Genomic DNA, 15,035 nt, shown 5'->3' on the forward strand with positions numbered 1-15,035 from the left:
AAGAAAAAAGAAAGAAATAGGAAAAAAATGTAGAAAACATACAAAGGTGGAGAAAAATGTCCCCTCTCCATAAAGTGCTTCCTCTATGTGTCCATAAGATGACTAAATTTCTAAATTTTACATCAAATTCTCTTGGACCAGGTCTTTGGACACAGTTTTTCCTCTTTGCCCCTTCTTTATTCCTTAATCCCACTTTATTTGTTCACACTTTCCAGGAGCAAGTCTGTAGCTAGCATCCCTCTGAGGCCCCATTTCTCAGAAGGATGCAAGGCAAAACACTTCCCTTACCCATCAAAGAAGATGCTCTCCATTCAGTTCTGCTGACTCCCAGCTACTCCTCACGGAGAAAATATCTTCCTTTTTCCTGCTAAACCTTTCCCCCTTCAAATCTTTCAGCCTTCTTTAATAGCAGTCAGCTCTAAGCCTAGTCCTCCTGAGAAAAGCTAAAATAAGACCTACGACAGTATACATGTCCTTGATGTACGAGTAACGCCACTGATGTCAGTGAGCTGCACAAATGATAAATTTGGCCCAAGGCTGCTCATGGAGATGATCACATGGGATGTTTCATGTGCAATATAAGCTTGTAAACATCCATTCTTTCTTTCTCTTTCCTTTCCCTCTCTCCCACATGGAAATACTCCACACGGCAGCTGTCTCTCTGCCAGTGCCTAGCCAATACTTTAAAGCCTCACTCAACATACAGTTGGAGCAAAGGAATAACTTGCTACACAGGTTAGTGCTTCGGTATTGATATCCTCTTGGCACCAATGATGCTCTCCACACAGTCTGGCTGTCTAATACTAAAAGAATGAGTGAGGACTAGCCCTGGCTGTCAAGGACACCAAGGTCCACATGAGAGTGATTACTTACCTCTAACGACAAATCAGGATGTAGGGAAAAGAGGGGTTTGTTTTCAAACTCTGGTTCATTCAGATGAAGGTTGTCTGGGTGAGCGTTCAACAAAAACTGTGGCTGTTCCTATGTGTTCCCTTGTACTTACTGCAAATACCAGCAGAAAATAGACTCTCCTCCCCAAAAACCAAGTGAGCAGAACAGAGGTGTGTTACCAAGTCCATCTGCAGAGTAGATGTTAGTATGAGAAAGCCCTTGGCCACCCCATTAGCCCCATAGTTCTACAGGTCAGAGCTGCACGAGGGACCATGGGATGCTACATCACTCTAGCTCCAGTCTGCACTCCAGAAGTAAAGGGAATGCCTGCAGGCTGTAAGGAGAGACTCATGCCACAGTTCTGTTCCTATAGACACAGGCCCTGGCAAGGAGTCATACTGAGGACTGGGAAAAACAAGTTCCTTTCGTTACAGAAGGCTATTGTACACTGCACCTCAGTACAGAGGACTGTCTTCCTAAAAGGGCCTTGGAAACAGGGGGTGATGGGTTAGGATTGTTCCAGCTAATTATTATAATTTATAATAATTTGCATTTTTTTTTAGCATCAACCTCTTGCTGGCTAGGCCTTCTCAGATGATGTGAGTGAGAAGAGGGATTTCGTGTTAACAGAGCTGGAGGAAACTGGAACAGTGGATAGCATAGGACAATGAGCAGAATCATAATATTCCTCTAGAGGCCAAGTCTCCTCAGAAGTTGCCTAAACTTTAAATCTCCAATTCCCCCTAACAGGGGGTATGTAATAAGTCTATTTTTCTTCCCTTTTGATCACAACAGCCCCAAAATAAACATTAAGTCAGCACGAGAAACTACCAAATCTTGGGGTGCAAGGTGGCATCTCCAGGACACAAGACAGACAGGCATTGCAAGCAGCCAGAGGAATGTTGAGCCACTGCTGAAACCAAGGGATCCTCAACAGATTCCCTCACGTTTACCCCTTCTCAACACAGCTTTCTCAGGTGTATCCCAGAATCTTTTGCTCTGTTACTACCACACTGTATTTAGCAATGGCACTGGTTTCAGGAGTGCTCCAGGCACCTGAGGCACTAATTATTCCAAGAAGCAAACCAAGTCTTATTCAAAATTAAGACAAAGAAAGCAGAAGCCATCTACAACGCCACATGCCACACAAGTGCTAGGTACCCCTGGCAGTGACAGACATCACAGCACTTAGATAAGAGTGGTCCACGTGGACAGGCAGAGCCGTCTTTTTCCCATATGGACCTGATCTCCTAGGGAAAATGGACCCTGGGGACACCACAGTAGTCCCTTTGCTCCTGAATGAGATGCGCGTGGTCCTAGGGCAATGCAGCTCCCTACCGGCCCTGCAGCAAAGCAGAGACACACAGTAGAACTGTGGGAAGGTCTGGGTTGCCGCTAAACGACTTACACTGCACATCTACTCGAATGGACTTGATGGCTGGGACCCCAACCCCATTTTCTGCTTTACAGTAATAGCGGCCCCCCTGCAGCCTTTGGATCTTCTCAATCCGCAGGGTCTCGTTAAGCACTGACGTCTCTTGGAATTTGTCCGATGCGCTGCCAGCGGTTTTGGTCCATCTCACCTGCATAAGAAGAATGAGGGAAACACAAACTGTCAGTGGCACAAGCCAGAGATCCCAGAGAATGGCTGCAATAACTTTTCTCCTTCTCCTTTTCCTCCCCAGTCAGTCACAAAAGCGATCCTTACAACACCACTAGACCTTACTAAAGTTCAGCTGCTGATCTCAATATGTCTCAGTAGACCATCTACTAATTCTGACCCATTGCCAACCCCCATGTCCTAACACCTGGGGTAACCCTTCAGTTAACCAAACACTGCATATTCACCACTCTGGTCCTGCAAACCCCAGCAATTTGCTTAGTTTAATACCACTACATGCACAGCACAGGACTTTCAGCATTAAGCCTCAGGATCCCACATGGCTAGTGGGCCACGAAGCTACAGCAGACATCAGCTCACACCTACAGGGCTTTTATTGCCGTCAGCACTTTTTCATCTTTCTCTGGACAGCAATGTTATTTCTGTTGTTTGCTTTTCCAAGAGTTGAAACCGCTGTTACTATCTGGCTCTAGCCTCCTTCCCACAGGGAACCCCATGTATGTTATTTTTTTAAAGTCATTCTTCTGCAGTACACAAACTTTTACCTTGATTTGGAAGCTACAGAAAAAGAAAAGGGGGAAAAATCCTTTTAGATTACAGTCTGTCTTGCATTTTTGGCCGTATGTTACATGTCTTAAGATCCTGGCTGGTGGGAGCAATATAGTGGCATGGTATTTCATGGTGAACAGTGGCAAAAGAACAGCACTACTAAAGACTGAAGGGTATTTCTTATGTCTGTAACAAGGTATAGTCCAAGCAGTGGAAGTACAAGCTTGCTCTCATTTTCTGCAGCCCAGACAACAGAAGAGAGAGACAGCTTTTCTCAGCTCATTGGTGCCCTATCTCAAAAACCTGCCTTATAAAGACTGGTGACTCTGATGCTCTCCCACAGTTGTGCCATCTAGATTCTGGGGCTGAGATCCAGCAGGTTCTGCCAACAGAAAGGAGACTGATTTTCATTCAACTTTGGCCATGGATGAGAAGAACCAGATACCTTGACCCCATATCTCAGGCTTTGCTTAAAGCTAACTGCCACCACCTGATTGATGCTGATGCTCTAGAAAGAGCATGGGTGTCTAAATACCAGTCCCAGAGCACCAGGCTGAACAGATTTTTGGAGCTAATGACCATGGATTTATTTAGTCTTTGTAGGCTTATTATGAAATTGTCTGAGGGCCTCAGGACTCTCATAGTCTCATGTTTGCAAGGACACTTCAGCCAGCTCTTTAATCTTTGCAATTTCAATCTCATTTAAGTATTTTGGCCACATTTTCATGCTTTAATGACTGGCTGATAGAAGGGAAAAGAAAAGATTAAACAAAGGTTAGGAAAAGAGCTTAACTGTGGAAGAAATCTACCCATGAGGAGGGAGGGCAGAAATAGGACACGTGCCATATTTTATGTACACAGGTCCCAGCCTCCCTGGTCACGCCTGGTTCTACACTCCAGTGTCTCCCTTGTGTGTCTGGGCAATGACAAGCTGCAGTGTTGCCCACTAGCATGCTGTCTGCATCAGGCTCTGCTCCAGAAATCTCTCTGACTACTCAGGCTCAAATCCCCACACCCTGCCAGCACCTTCCCACATGTTCAACATCCTTAGGCAGGGCCAGCCCTACCATCTTCCTCCTTTCTGATGTCCACAGTTATCATCCAGCCATCACTTCCACAAGCTTAGCCTGATCATTCTTGCTAACCTGGTTTAGATTTTTTTTTTTTTTAATGTTTCTAGGATATGCTTTGATGGATAAGCCATTTTAAATCCTGCTGGCTGAGTCTCTCTCCCTCTCCTTTGTCAACTCCTCTAGCCAGGCATCTCTTCACAAGAAAGTCCATGGAGGGGTTGATTGATGTACGCAGATGTGTGGCTTCTCATTATGTCTTGGACTGTCAGGATTGGGGAAGTGGGGCAAGAAGGTGCACATATCATACTTGGCTCCCTTGAGTGTATTCTGTCACATCCAGCCTCCCAGGACACACCAGCTGCCACTCCTGCAATGCTCTGTCCTGGAGCAGGCAGACCCATGCTCTGGTCCTTCACATACTGAAGACCACTAGAAGTTCTGGCTAGGCTCCTGCAAAATTCTTTGGACATATTTCTTGAAAGCAAGGCTGGCTTCTTTATACTTTAAACAGTACTTGTGTTATAGGGCAACCCTACTTGACTCCAACATGTAAGATGAAGCTGGGCACCCTGCTGACAGGCCAGGCTGAAAGCTCACCTGTGGCCGGGGGTGTCCTGTGACCAGACACTGCAGGACCAGCGTGTCCCCCTCCCGAATCGTGTAAACACGCTCGCTGATGTTGTCCTCCTTCACCACGCATGCCTGCCCAGCATGGATGATTTGGGCCTGAGCAGGAGCTGTGGGGAGGAAAGAAGAGGTAAAGAGGGAAACAAGCAGCACCCCAGGCCCTTGACTCCACCACCCATGGTGGCTGTTCCCACAGCAGGGTGGAGGAGCCACCTCTTTGAACCACAGAGGGGAAGAGTCAGACAGTGCTGTGCATGAGACACAAATGTCTCAGGAAATGGAGCACTGAGAGCTCTTCCCCGTCTCCTGAGGGGCTGGTATCAACTCTTAGTTTAAATCTTTTGGTGCTGTTGGGATTAGCAGCTCTAGGCACTGAACGCATGTGGAGCTTTCCTAAGACCTGCAGAGCGTCCTGCACAGGCTTGAGGACCAATGCCTTCCTGCTCTCACCTCACCCAGAAACAAGCATACGCAAGCGGTTAAAGCAGGGACCTGGCCAAATCACATCTGCTCTATGTCTAAAACAGGCCTGGCAGCTGTGATTTACCATGCAGGGGAGCATAACAAACAGCACCTATGTCCCACTGCAGCCCTGACTAGCAGCAGGAAGAGAGAAGCTGTAGGAGAAGAGGATTAAATAAAACAGCTCTGGAGGCCTGCACGAGCAGGCCTTGGCTCCCTACTCTGAAAGCGCCTGTGTGATCACCAAAGCGGCTGAGATGTATTGAAGGTGACTGCACAGCCCGATGGGACACCCGTGCTTGTTCGAGGGGAAAACTCCAGTCACACTTCAAGGAACAGAGAAACCCACAAATGTGTCTAAGAACCAGTACCTCAGTGACAGTCCCCCTGGGATGCACTTCCCCGTCGTGCTACAATGCTTCCAGGTGACCCCAGAGCTGCAGCTCTAGTTCCCATTAGTGAAATACAATGCAAACGAACCAGCCACTGAGGAGGCGATCAAAGGCTTTAAAGCAAAGAGCCTTCATGAGCCTTCTGAAACAAGCACTGCTTTTTCCACAGCCTGTTAAAGCTGAACTGAGCACCCACTTTTTCAAAAAGGTTAGCTGAACTTCAAGACTACTTTTTTGTTTTTTTTTTTTGAAAGCATATTTTTGCTCTGCCACAGGCATGACCAAAATGCTTTAAACCCACCCAGCTGGGAAATGGAAGTGCTCAAATTTATGCTGGTTTCATCCACCAGCAGCACAGACCAAGGGCAGGCTGGGCTTGGGCAGCAGAGAAGATCCGCCTTTGAGGTCGGCTTCTACAGACGGGTGTCACTGCATTGTACTGCTCCCTGAGCAGCAGGGACACAAGAACAGCCGCAGGGCTAGTGGGGAGCATGCTGCTCTCACTGCTAGGATTTTCCAGCCTGCCATGGCCACTTAGCACGCTGGCAGCAGCACTGCTCAGAGAGCAAGTTACTCCTTTTTGCACCTCTTCCTTTCAGCTTAGTGCCACTTCGTTGGCAAAATTATTTTGGCCTTTTGCTCTTTTGCTACCCTAGCCATGACTAAGTGAAGCAAACCATTTATTTGAATAATATGATGGCACAAACATAGACAAATCCCTCAGCTTTTCCCATCTTCAGGGCTCATAGGAACATGCCTACCGTCACTTGGACACCATGCAATACTGAAACCACTTAGCAGGTGAGTGACCTTCCCTGCCTCAATGGCAGAAGATCCTTGTTAAAACAGAAGAAAGAAGAAATCAGAAATCTGTATATGCACAGGTATACATGTGCATATGTATACACTTATTAAGTAATGCAGTGACTTATCAGGAGAAGACATCATGATTGCTTGTCAAGTGAACAATGGCAGAGGAGCTATTCAGATGAACATGTAACCTTTGCCAATACACCTTAATCCAAAAGACAGTCTTATCATGCTGCTTCAGCCCTCAGATCAGTCCTCTGCAGACATGCCATCACACACATGCACCACAGAGAATTGTTCACAATGCCACGACCCAGTCTGTGATGTTGAAGACTCCCTGCTCTACAATTAAAGGAGACAACCTGTCCCTTCCTATCCTGGAGCATATTCTCCCTGTGACCTGTGCTACCTATTTTTTTCAGTGGGATCCTGACACCCTGCAGCAGCAAAGCTCTTGAAATCTCTCTACACTTTCTCTGGGCTGCATTTGCCGGCTGGTGGCTCTGTTCTCCCTTTGCAAATGCAACCTTGCTGCAAAAACTAATTGCCAGCCACCCCATGGAGAATTAGAATATTTATCTGCAGCTCTAGCTCTCATTTAAATGTTTCCTTGAGTTGCTCTGCCGTACCCCATATAGTGCACAATTTCTCTAGCCTTAACTCTTTCAACTTGTGTGCTTCTGCCTTTGGCCATCCTGCTGCCATACATTCACCTGTCTTCTGTAACCCTTGTCTGCCACCTGCCTAAAGGCATTAATACGTGGGGAATTTCTACAGCAATGCCATTAAGTACAGTGGTATGGGACAAGAAAGCTTTTGTCTAACTACTTGGGTGCCAAAATACTTTGCCACCATCATTGTTGCCTGAGTTTGATAGAAATATTATTTAAAGTAATCTTTATTCTGCAGTACAAAGCATTATATGGCACTAGCAAAACGACGATGTTAGAAATAGGCCCTGCATCACAGTTTTGTTCTTCTCTCCCAAATCCCCCGTAGGCCCACTGGGCTGTCATGAAGCTCAGAAGCAAGACTGTATGTTCAAGCTTTGTTTGTAGGTGCCTTAACTTGCCTGTGTTACTGTCAGTAATACCTTCAGCTATATTTAGTGGAAAGGGACATCACTTTAAGTGAATCCCCTCCGTTCAAGCTGTAACATCTCTCTTGCATTCACAGCATCAGGTCCCCAGCAAGACCAACAATTGTTCTGATGTGTTTTAAACCTCATATGAATCTAAATGTCTCAAAAGTGAGCCCAGAAAGCCTGGGGTTGTCTTGGAGAGAAAAGCATTCAGGGAGATGGAATAGGAGGCTGAGAAAACCGACATTGGTGGAGGTGTGGGGGCTGAGCAAGGGACCAACCCAGCTCCTGAGGGATTGCGTTAAATCACAGGATGAGACTCTGGAAGGCTTCGGTTCTAAGCTCAGCCTGCCACAGCATGCAGAGGCTGGGAAAGTCACCTCATTCCACGTTATGAACGGGCAGAGAGATCGTGAGGATTAATTGCACTTTTAATGTGTTTGAACAGAAAGAATACATTATTGTTTGACATCATCCTAGGTCTCCTGAAGGATTTCAGGATGCAGACAATTTGCGCATTGCCAGGACAACAGGATGGCAGGACCATGCCTGTCAGAGTCACCTGTTTCACAGAAAGCCCTTGGGAGGAAAAAGAAAGGCTGGAGAATGAGGCCAGGTGCTGGAGATGAAGCAGTAATCTCATCCATTCTCAGTGGTGCTCCACAAGGAGTGAGCCTTGCACAGATATAGCCTGCCCTGCTAAGCTCTATGGAGCAGAACCAATCTCCTCAGGCTGGCAAACCCCAAAGCAGATGGACAAGACTGAACCCTGGAGACTTCTGGGGAGTAAGAAGGGCCACGTTGTTCCCTGCCCTTTTTCCCATAATTTCCATGGATAGATGCATCATCACTTCCATTCCACTTCCAGGTGAGAGATCAATTTATGGAAGGCTCCCAGTGCAACACACAGCAGCAAAACTGAGCCAACCAACTTTTTAGAGCCAGACACTTTGCCATGCAAAATTCAGGCTTTGAAACTGCTCCATTAAGCCCTTCCTCTGGAAAGGGCTGACTTGCAGTACATTCAGCATCTGCATGGAGATTTCCTACTATGCTTTCCACTTGATATATTTACACATTAAAACAAAAGGAAATTGGAAAGGGTAAAATAATTTTATTCCCAATGCAATGTACTATACGATGTTATTATTACCATAATCTGGAAAGTTTATGACACTCCTGGTGCTTAGAGGTTGCTAATATCATTAAGAGGCAGAAAAGGAGAGAGATTTTTTTTTTTTTTTTGAGAGGACTGAGTAATATGCATTTGGTTCACACATCTAGCCACTTCATCTTTTTGAACCCGAGATCCCATCTGTATGATGACAGTGATGAGAACTCCTTCACAGAGAGGGTGGTGGGAGATGGATCCTGCATTGCCAGGAGCCAAGTGAAAATCCATAGCTCAAGGAGGACAGAGAGAGATGGGGGCAGGAGATGGGGAGCAGAGATAGACAAGCAGGGAACAGCATCCTTAGGGCTCTAACAGTTTATTATCTGTTCCAGATATATCTGTCTCCAGCCCATCAGTCTGCAACTCAGAAGAAGAGCTCTGAACACGCAGCAGCACACAGCCCTCCAGGCACACCAGAGGGGCTGGCTGGTGTGCCTGGTCCCCCTGCACACACTCCTGCAGTCACCGTCAGCAGCCATCAGGACAACCACTCATCCCTTTTATAGCACTGTATCAACTACACTGCCACATTTACCACCTGCACGTGTCCTGCATACAATGATGAAGAGCATTAATCTCCAAAGCTGCTGGCCTAGGTCCCATGGTCATGCACCCCTGGACACAGTAACCTCCCCCAGTGCTGCCCTCCTGCTGGGTGCAGAAAGGGAAGCTGTGGCTGAGCTCTGCCACATGGTGCCCTCTTGCATGCCTGGTGTAATTTTAACATCAGGCTCTTCTGGAAGTATGTGCTTGAATAAGAACTTAATCAGTGACATCTGTATGTGACTTTTGTTGCTGCATGGCCGCTCTCAGTAGCAGCCTGCCCATGGGTGGCACTGCCCTATGGCACTGTTTGTTTCAGATGCTGCAGTGCAAAACACCCAGGGAGCATCTCAGGCTTTGAAGTCACCGCTTTAGCATTTTATCCATCTTGTTCATACAATGTGCAACACTCTGCTTGAAGAGGAGGCGGACACAAACATGAAGACCTTTGAGAAAGAGGTCGTGTCCCCTTAGCAGGGCACAAAGAGAAGCAGGGCACAAATAAAGGGAAGAGACACTGGCAACACTCAGCAGGAGCGAGGAAGGTCTAGTAGGAGGGGAAGGGTCTGCAGAGGCCATGTCCTGACAGTCAGAAAAAAACATCCTGCTTACGCCTGCCCTGGGAAGGGATGGCAGCTGCCTCGTTGTGTGGTCTGTCACTATTCAGCTGGTCTCATTGATTGCTCCACAGTGGATGAAGACCACAGGCCCTGCCGAAAATTTCAGCTAAACAAATTAACCAGGCCAGCTCCAGCCCACAATGCTGGGCAGGATATTGATGGGCCATTTGAAAAAGAAAACTCACTCCAGCTTGAGGCTGATTATGGAAATAATAATACACAATCAGTGTCCATTAACACTGTCAGGAGGGCTGCAGATCAATAGTGTATTAATGGCTAAAGAAAGACTGCCCATACCTACTGGCAGTTAAGACCAGCACGTTGGCAGAGGGAGAGGAGATGGCAGCAGACGGGTGTAAAGGAGCTCAAACACCTGATGTCTTTGAGCAGCCTGCCCTGGGGTGCCCGTGCCACCACCACCACCAGCTGAACATGCTCCCTGGCTGCTTGGGGACCCCCTCTGCACCTCATCCCCCTCCAGACCCTCTCCCAGCTGGAGGTGCCCAGCACAGCCTAGCCTACCTAGGGCTACTCCCACAGCAAAGCTGGCGACACAGAAGCTCCCAGGGAGGGAGCTTTTGCAAGGAGCAAAACACGTCCGTGTTCCCAGGTTTCCTCCTGCTCCTTGCTCTGAGCCTTTCTTCCCCTCTCCAGCACAGCTTTCCGCACAGAGCCTCCTGTGAACCTAGGGCTTCTCTCCTGAAGCTCCTCCTGTTGACTCTTCCAACATGGTGTGCTGCCTGGGTGACTCTGCCGTACCAAAAGGCTGCCCTAAAGCAAAAGCCTCCAGGAAGCCCTCCTGACGTGCTGACCCTGAGGATTACAGCTCCAAGCAAGACGGATCACCACTGAGACTCTCTTGATCCCCGTGTACCAGTGCTGCAGTCCAAACCACGTACACCTAAAAAAGGTCTGCTTGCTGAACTCCTGGCCTAAATTTGCAGCAGAGAATATATATTTCAGCAGCAAAATGCCTGACTCTTCATCATGATTAAAATACAAGCATCAATCCATCCACAACAGAAGCACAGCCACTCCTGAGATATGCAAAGTGACCACGCCTAACCCTATACAACACTTCACAGCACTCTTGAGCAAAAAAAAATGAAGAATATCATTTCTTTTTGATGGAAAGCACACAGAAATCACAGAGATGAGGAAAACAGTCACAGAGCATGAAACTTGGCCAAAACTATCTCTTTACATCTCTGGCTGATTGCATATCCAGAAACAGAGTTCCCTTTTGCAAAGCTCAGCCAGATGATTTGCATGGTCTTAAAATAACTTTTAGCTTAATCAATGTCACTTCCTTGAAGCATCTCTATAATTTGGTTTCTTTTAGAAAAATGCCAGCAACAAAATCACGTGAGATGTCATGAATAGCAGGTACACCCCCCAGTGACTGCAACAGCTGCTTCTGAGATCTTCATTCGATTTAAAACTGAAGAGGGTATTGTGTGCTTTACTGAAGTATCAGAGCAACCAGATCATCACTAACTCCCCCAGCCCCAACTCCAGTGCCTGCAGCAGCTCATCAGTTTTCCACAGTGTTCAAGAAACTTGCTTACACGGGTCCACCCAACTGCAGAGCATCACGCTGCAGAGCAAAATCAATCAGAAACGTTTTGTTGGATAGGTATCAAGTGATAGATGTTATATACACAACTCTGCTGTGGCATGAACTCTGCATCACTGCCTAACTCATGTCTGAGGGGAATTTGTACAGATGACTTAACACAAGGTAGGTTGCCTTCAAACCATTTGGGGTTCTAGATGCAGTGGCAGTCAGAGCCTGCACCTGAGTTATACTGTCCTGGGAGTATCCAGCTTTGGTTAGGAAATGAAAAAACAAGTGTGTCTCACGATGACCATAAAAGAGACTATCTTTCCCAGCCCACTTCTTACTGTACCAGCTTCAAAGCCTGTGCTGTATCTCTAAATCTTGCTGCAAAACCCAATGAGCCACAGAGCCACACTCAGGAGAGGTGATCCAGCCAGGCTGAGTGTTCAAAGCATTGCACTTAAAAAGCCAATTTTTGTCTGGCTGCTACTTGATGTTCTTAAGCGTTTTAGTGGGGAAAACAAAACAAAACAAAAACAAACAAACAAAAAAAATGAAACAAGCAGCTTGGAGGAGAAATCAAGCACCCTGTCTTCTAGGGCCCACAGACAGGCTGATCTGTTTGCCAGCTGGTAAAACACCTAGAAATTAAACAGTCCAGTCAGAAAAAAATAAAAAATAGGGCTGCAAGAAGAGAAATTCAGCTGGACACAGCACTGACATTTCCTTATTCTGCCTGTAAGCTGCAGGAATGCTCTTGAGGGCAGACCAGCAGCAGGTTGATCCCTTGGAAATGGGAGCCAATGGAAACTCCAAAAAGGTCTCCCGTGCCCTGAGCGGGTCCCCAGCTGTTCCATTGTCCCACCACCCTCCAAAGGGGCACAGACAGATGCAGGCTTGCAGAAAACCCACCAACCCTCCAGCCTTTCACAAGCAGCCCTCATGCCCTCAGCTTCCAGCACACTCTCACCCAGATAACTCCATGCTCTGGGTAGTTTCTGAGCACCCGGCCAGCAGGAGAGCTGAGGTCGTCTCTGATGGCCAGGAGCTGTTCTTCACACAGCTCACTTTCTGCTCTCTATTCTCCCTCCTCTTTCCCAACATGAAGATCCTCTGAAGCTTCACATCCCCACTCAGCCATGAAAGCTGCCTTCCACAGAGATGCTGCAGCTTCTCAGCACGGCCCAACAGGTGCCCAGGATCTGCAGTTAATAACTGTTGCAAGCAAATGGGCTTTGCTCAAACGGTCCCAAGGGTTTTGCTATTCTCCTCCTTTCCCTGAACTCAGGGTCTGCTCATTCCCAAAGTCATCATTGATACTGCTTGCTCCATATCCTTTTCCTTCTTATGTTAAATCACTTTGGTACAACAGTGACTTTTCAACAGAGGTTCATGCACAGATCTATAAACCAACGTAGTTTGAAACTCAGCTGTTGTTTTATTGCTTCACCATTTAACACAGGAGATGAAAGGAGAGCACAACAAAGACTCGTCATCCCTTCAAAAGGGAGAAAATATGTCAATTTGCTAATCATCTGTCAACTAGATTAGTGGCAAAGGTGCATGAACTCTAATCAATGAATAACTACAGGCTCCTTTTCATATCAAAAAGGAAAAAAAAAAGTAAACATCAGGCAACAGCTGTGACTCCTGAATCAGAAAAATAGGGAGAGGCAGAGGAAGGGAGTGGTTTCAAACCCAGTTCCCTGGCTGGCAGGACACACAAAGGATGCTACATTCTTAGCTGGTGAAAAATGAAGGCTCCACTGAAGTTGCACGCATGTGATAACCCACTTCTGAAAACACAGGAAAACAGAGACTGATTCAAGAACAATAGACAAGACAGAACAAAAAGTGAAGCCCTGTGTAATCAGGGTACACTAACTAGAACCTGAGGTCTGGTGAGTATCAGACGGGCAGGCAGAGCAGAGCTGTCCAAGGAGGGGACTTCTCCCTATGAGGAGAGCCACAAGGGATGTTGCACACACAGGGCAGCTGGCCCCAGCAGGTGTGTGCAGCAGGGCAAGGTGCTTGGGGCTGTGCCTACAATCCTACAGACAGTCCTACAGACTTTACCATCCACATGACCAAACCAGCTCCACCTCTGCCACAAGAACTTGTGCAGAGGCACAGAGCTTGGCACAGACCACAAAGCCCATCTGAGGAGCTGGGTAAATACTCAGGCACTGAATCTATGCTAAATCCTCACCTGTCACAGCTGAGCTGCTTCGAGGGCCCAATCTAGCCGGCTCAGAGGGAGCTGGGGACATGAGGGCAATCACAGCGTGATGACAGCACAAACATTTGCTCCATACAGCAGAGGAAAGATTCAACAAATGGCTATGTTTACCCGCTAGTACACCCAGCCTCCACAGCAAGGGAAAGGTTATTTCAGCTGAGGAACAGAGCAGGGGCGGGGGGGGAAATCACCGCAGGAGCGAGAGGGTGATAAGAGCAGCAGGAGAGAGACTGAAATAAAATTTCACTGAAAGCCCCTTTTGTTCTTGCTGTAGCTAGAAAAAGCTGGAAGTACAAATGCCACTCTTAATTCAAGTATCTAAAAGTCCAGTTTTGCTACTGAAAAGTGGCGGGCAGCAAGGGCCTCTCTCTTTGAAGCTCTGAGCCCAGAGGTACCTGCCCATGGGCTCCCCAGCCCACCAGCACAAAAGTCACCTTGTGGGGGACAGGCAATGGCAGCACAGACCCCAGCTCAGCCCTGGCAGAGATGCTGGGGACCCAGGACACAGCCAGGACTTGGCATCCAGTCCAATACCTAATTCCAGTTTGGCACCTTGTAATGCCAAGGCCAATCTTTAGCCTCCGTGGCTGCCTAATCCAGCACTAAATCCACAGTCACAGGGAGAGGAGGAAGGAAACCTCTTGCACAACTCAAAGTTTATTTGAGAAAAACTGATTTCCACTGGATTTTCTCCCATATCCCTTTTCACCACCACTGGAAACTCAAGTCCAAAGACTACCGCCAGCAAGCAAAATGACCTAGGGAGGAAAAAGTAAATACAACAGCTCAACTCCACCCCAAAAGAAGAAAGCAAGCACAGGGAGGAAACGCCAGCAAATTGTCAGCAAAGCTGAGGCAACTGGGGCTGCATGACACCCCTGGAAATCAAGCCAAGTAACATTTTATCTTGACAGCATCCTCTGCATCCCTATGGTGCCTTTGGTGTGAAGAGTCCTAGAAAATCCCTGGTTCTTTCCCTCTTGAGTACCAATAATTAGCAACCACAACCTGGCACAGAAGCCAGCAATTCCCCCTGGTTCCGATAAGAGGAGCTGACATCTCTCTAACCCCAGCCACCTCCATTGTTTTATTCTCTTTGTTTATTGATCCTTTTATGCACATGATGCAAATTGACATTTAATAATTCAGCCAAGTTAATGGTGCTTAAATATTAAAAAGCTTTTCTCTTTTAATTAGCTGTAGCAAAATAGGCAACAAAGGAGCACTAGATAGATGCCATTTAAAACACTGTTGTCCAAGTTCTTTGGCATTTTTCTAAGGATGGGAAAGATCAGTTTAGGGGAAATTTCATACAAATTTCCCACTCTCGCTAAGAAGGTAACTAATCCATAGCAGCTTTTCCAGAGGCTTTGATTCATAGAACAAATTTAT

The 15,035-nt window shown here is 47.0% G+C and overlaps 1 protein-coding gene across 3 annotated transcripts in view; it reads right to left on the reverse strand.

Moving 5' to 3' along the window:
• The window catches only part of MDGA1 (MAM domain containing glycosylphosphatidylinositol anchor 1), a 137,330-nt gene that overhangs the window by 86,182 nt on the left and 36,113 nt on the right, over positions 1-15,035 (reverse strand). For 2 of the 3 annotated variants that reach the window (XM_032184007.1, XM_032184006.1), the window contains exons 2-3: positions 4,732-4,871; positions 2,300-2,474 (exon numbers count right to left, since the gene is read on the reverse strand). In XM_032184007.1, the coding sequence (XP_032039898.1) occupies positions 2,300-2,474; positions 4,732-4,871 (315 nt within the window). The remainder of the gene's footprint in view (positions 1-2,299; positions 2,475-4,731; positions 4,872-15,035) is intronic. The other variant, XM_032184008.1, reaches the window with a different exon arrangement.

The sequence above is a fragment of the Aythya fuligula genome, chromosome 3 (assembly GCF_009819795.1).
Source record: "Aythya fuligula isolate bAytFul2 chromosome 3, bAytFul2.pri, whole genome shotgun sequence".
In the NCBI taxonomy this organism is placed as follows: Eukaryota; Metazoa; Chordata; class Aves; order Anseriformes; family Anatidae; genus Aythya; species Aythya fuligula.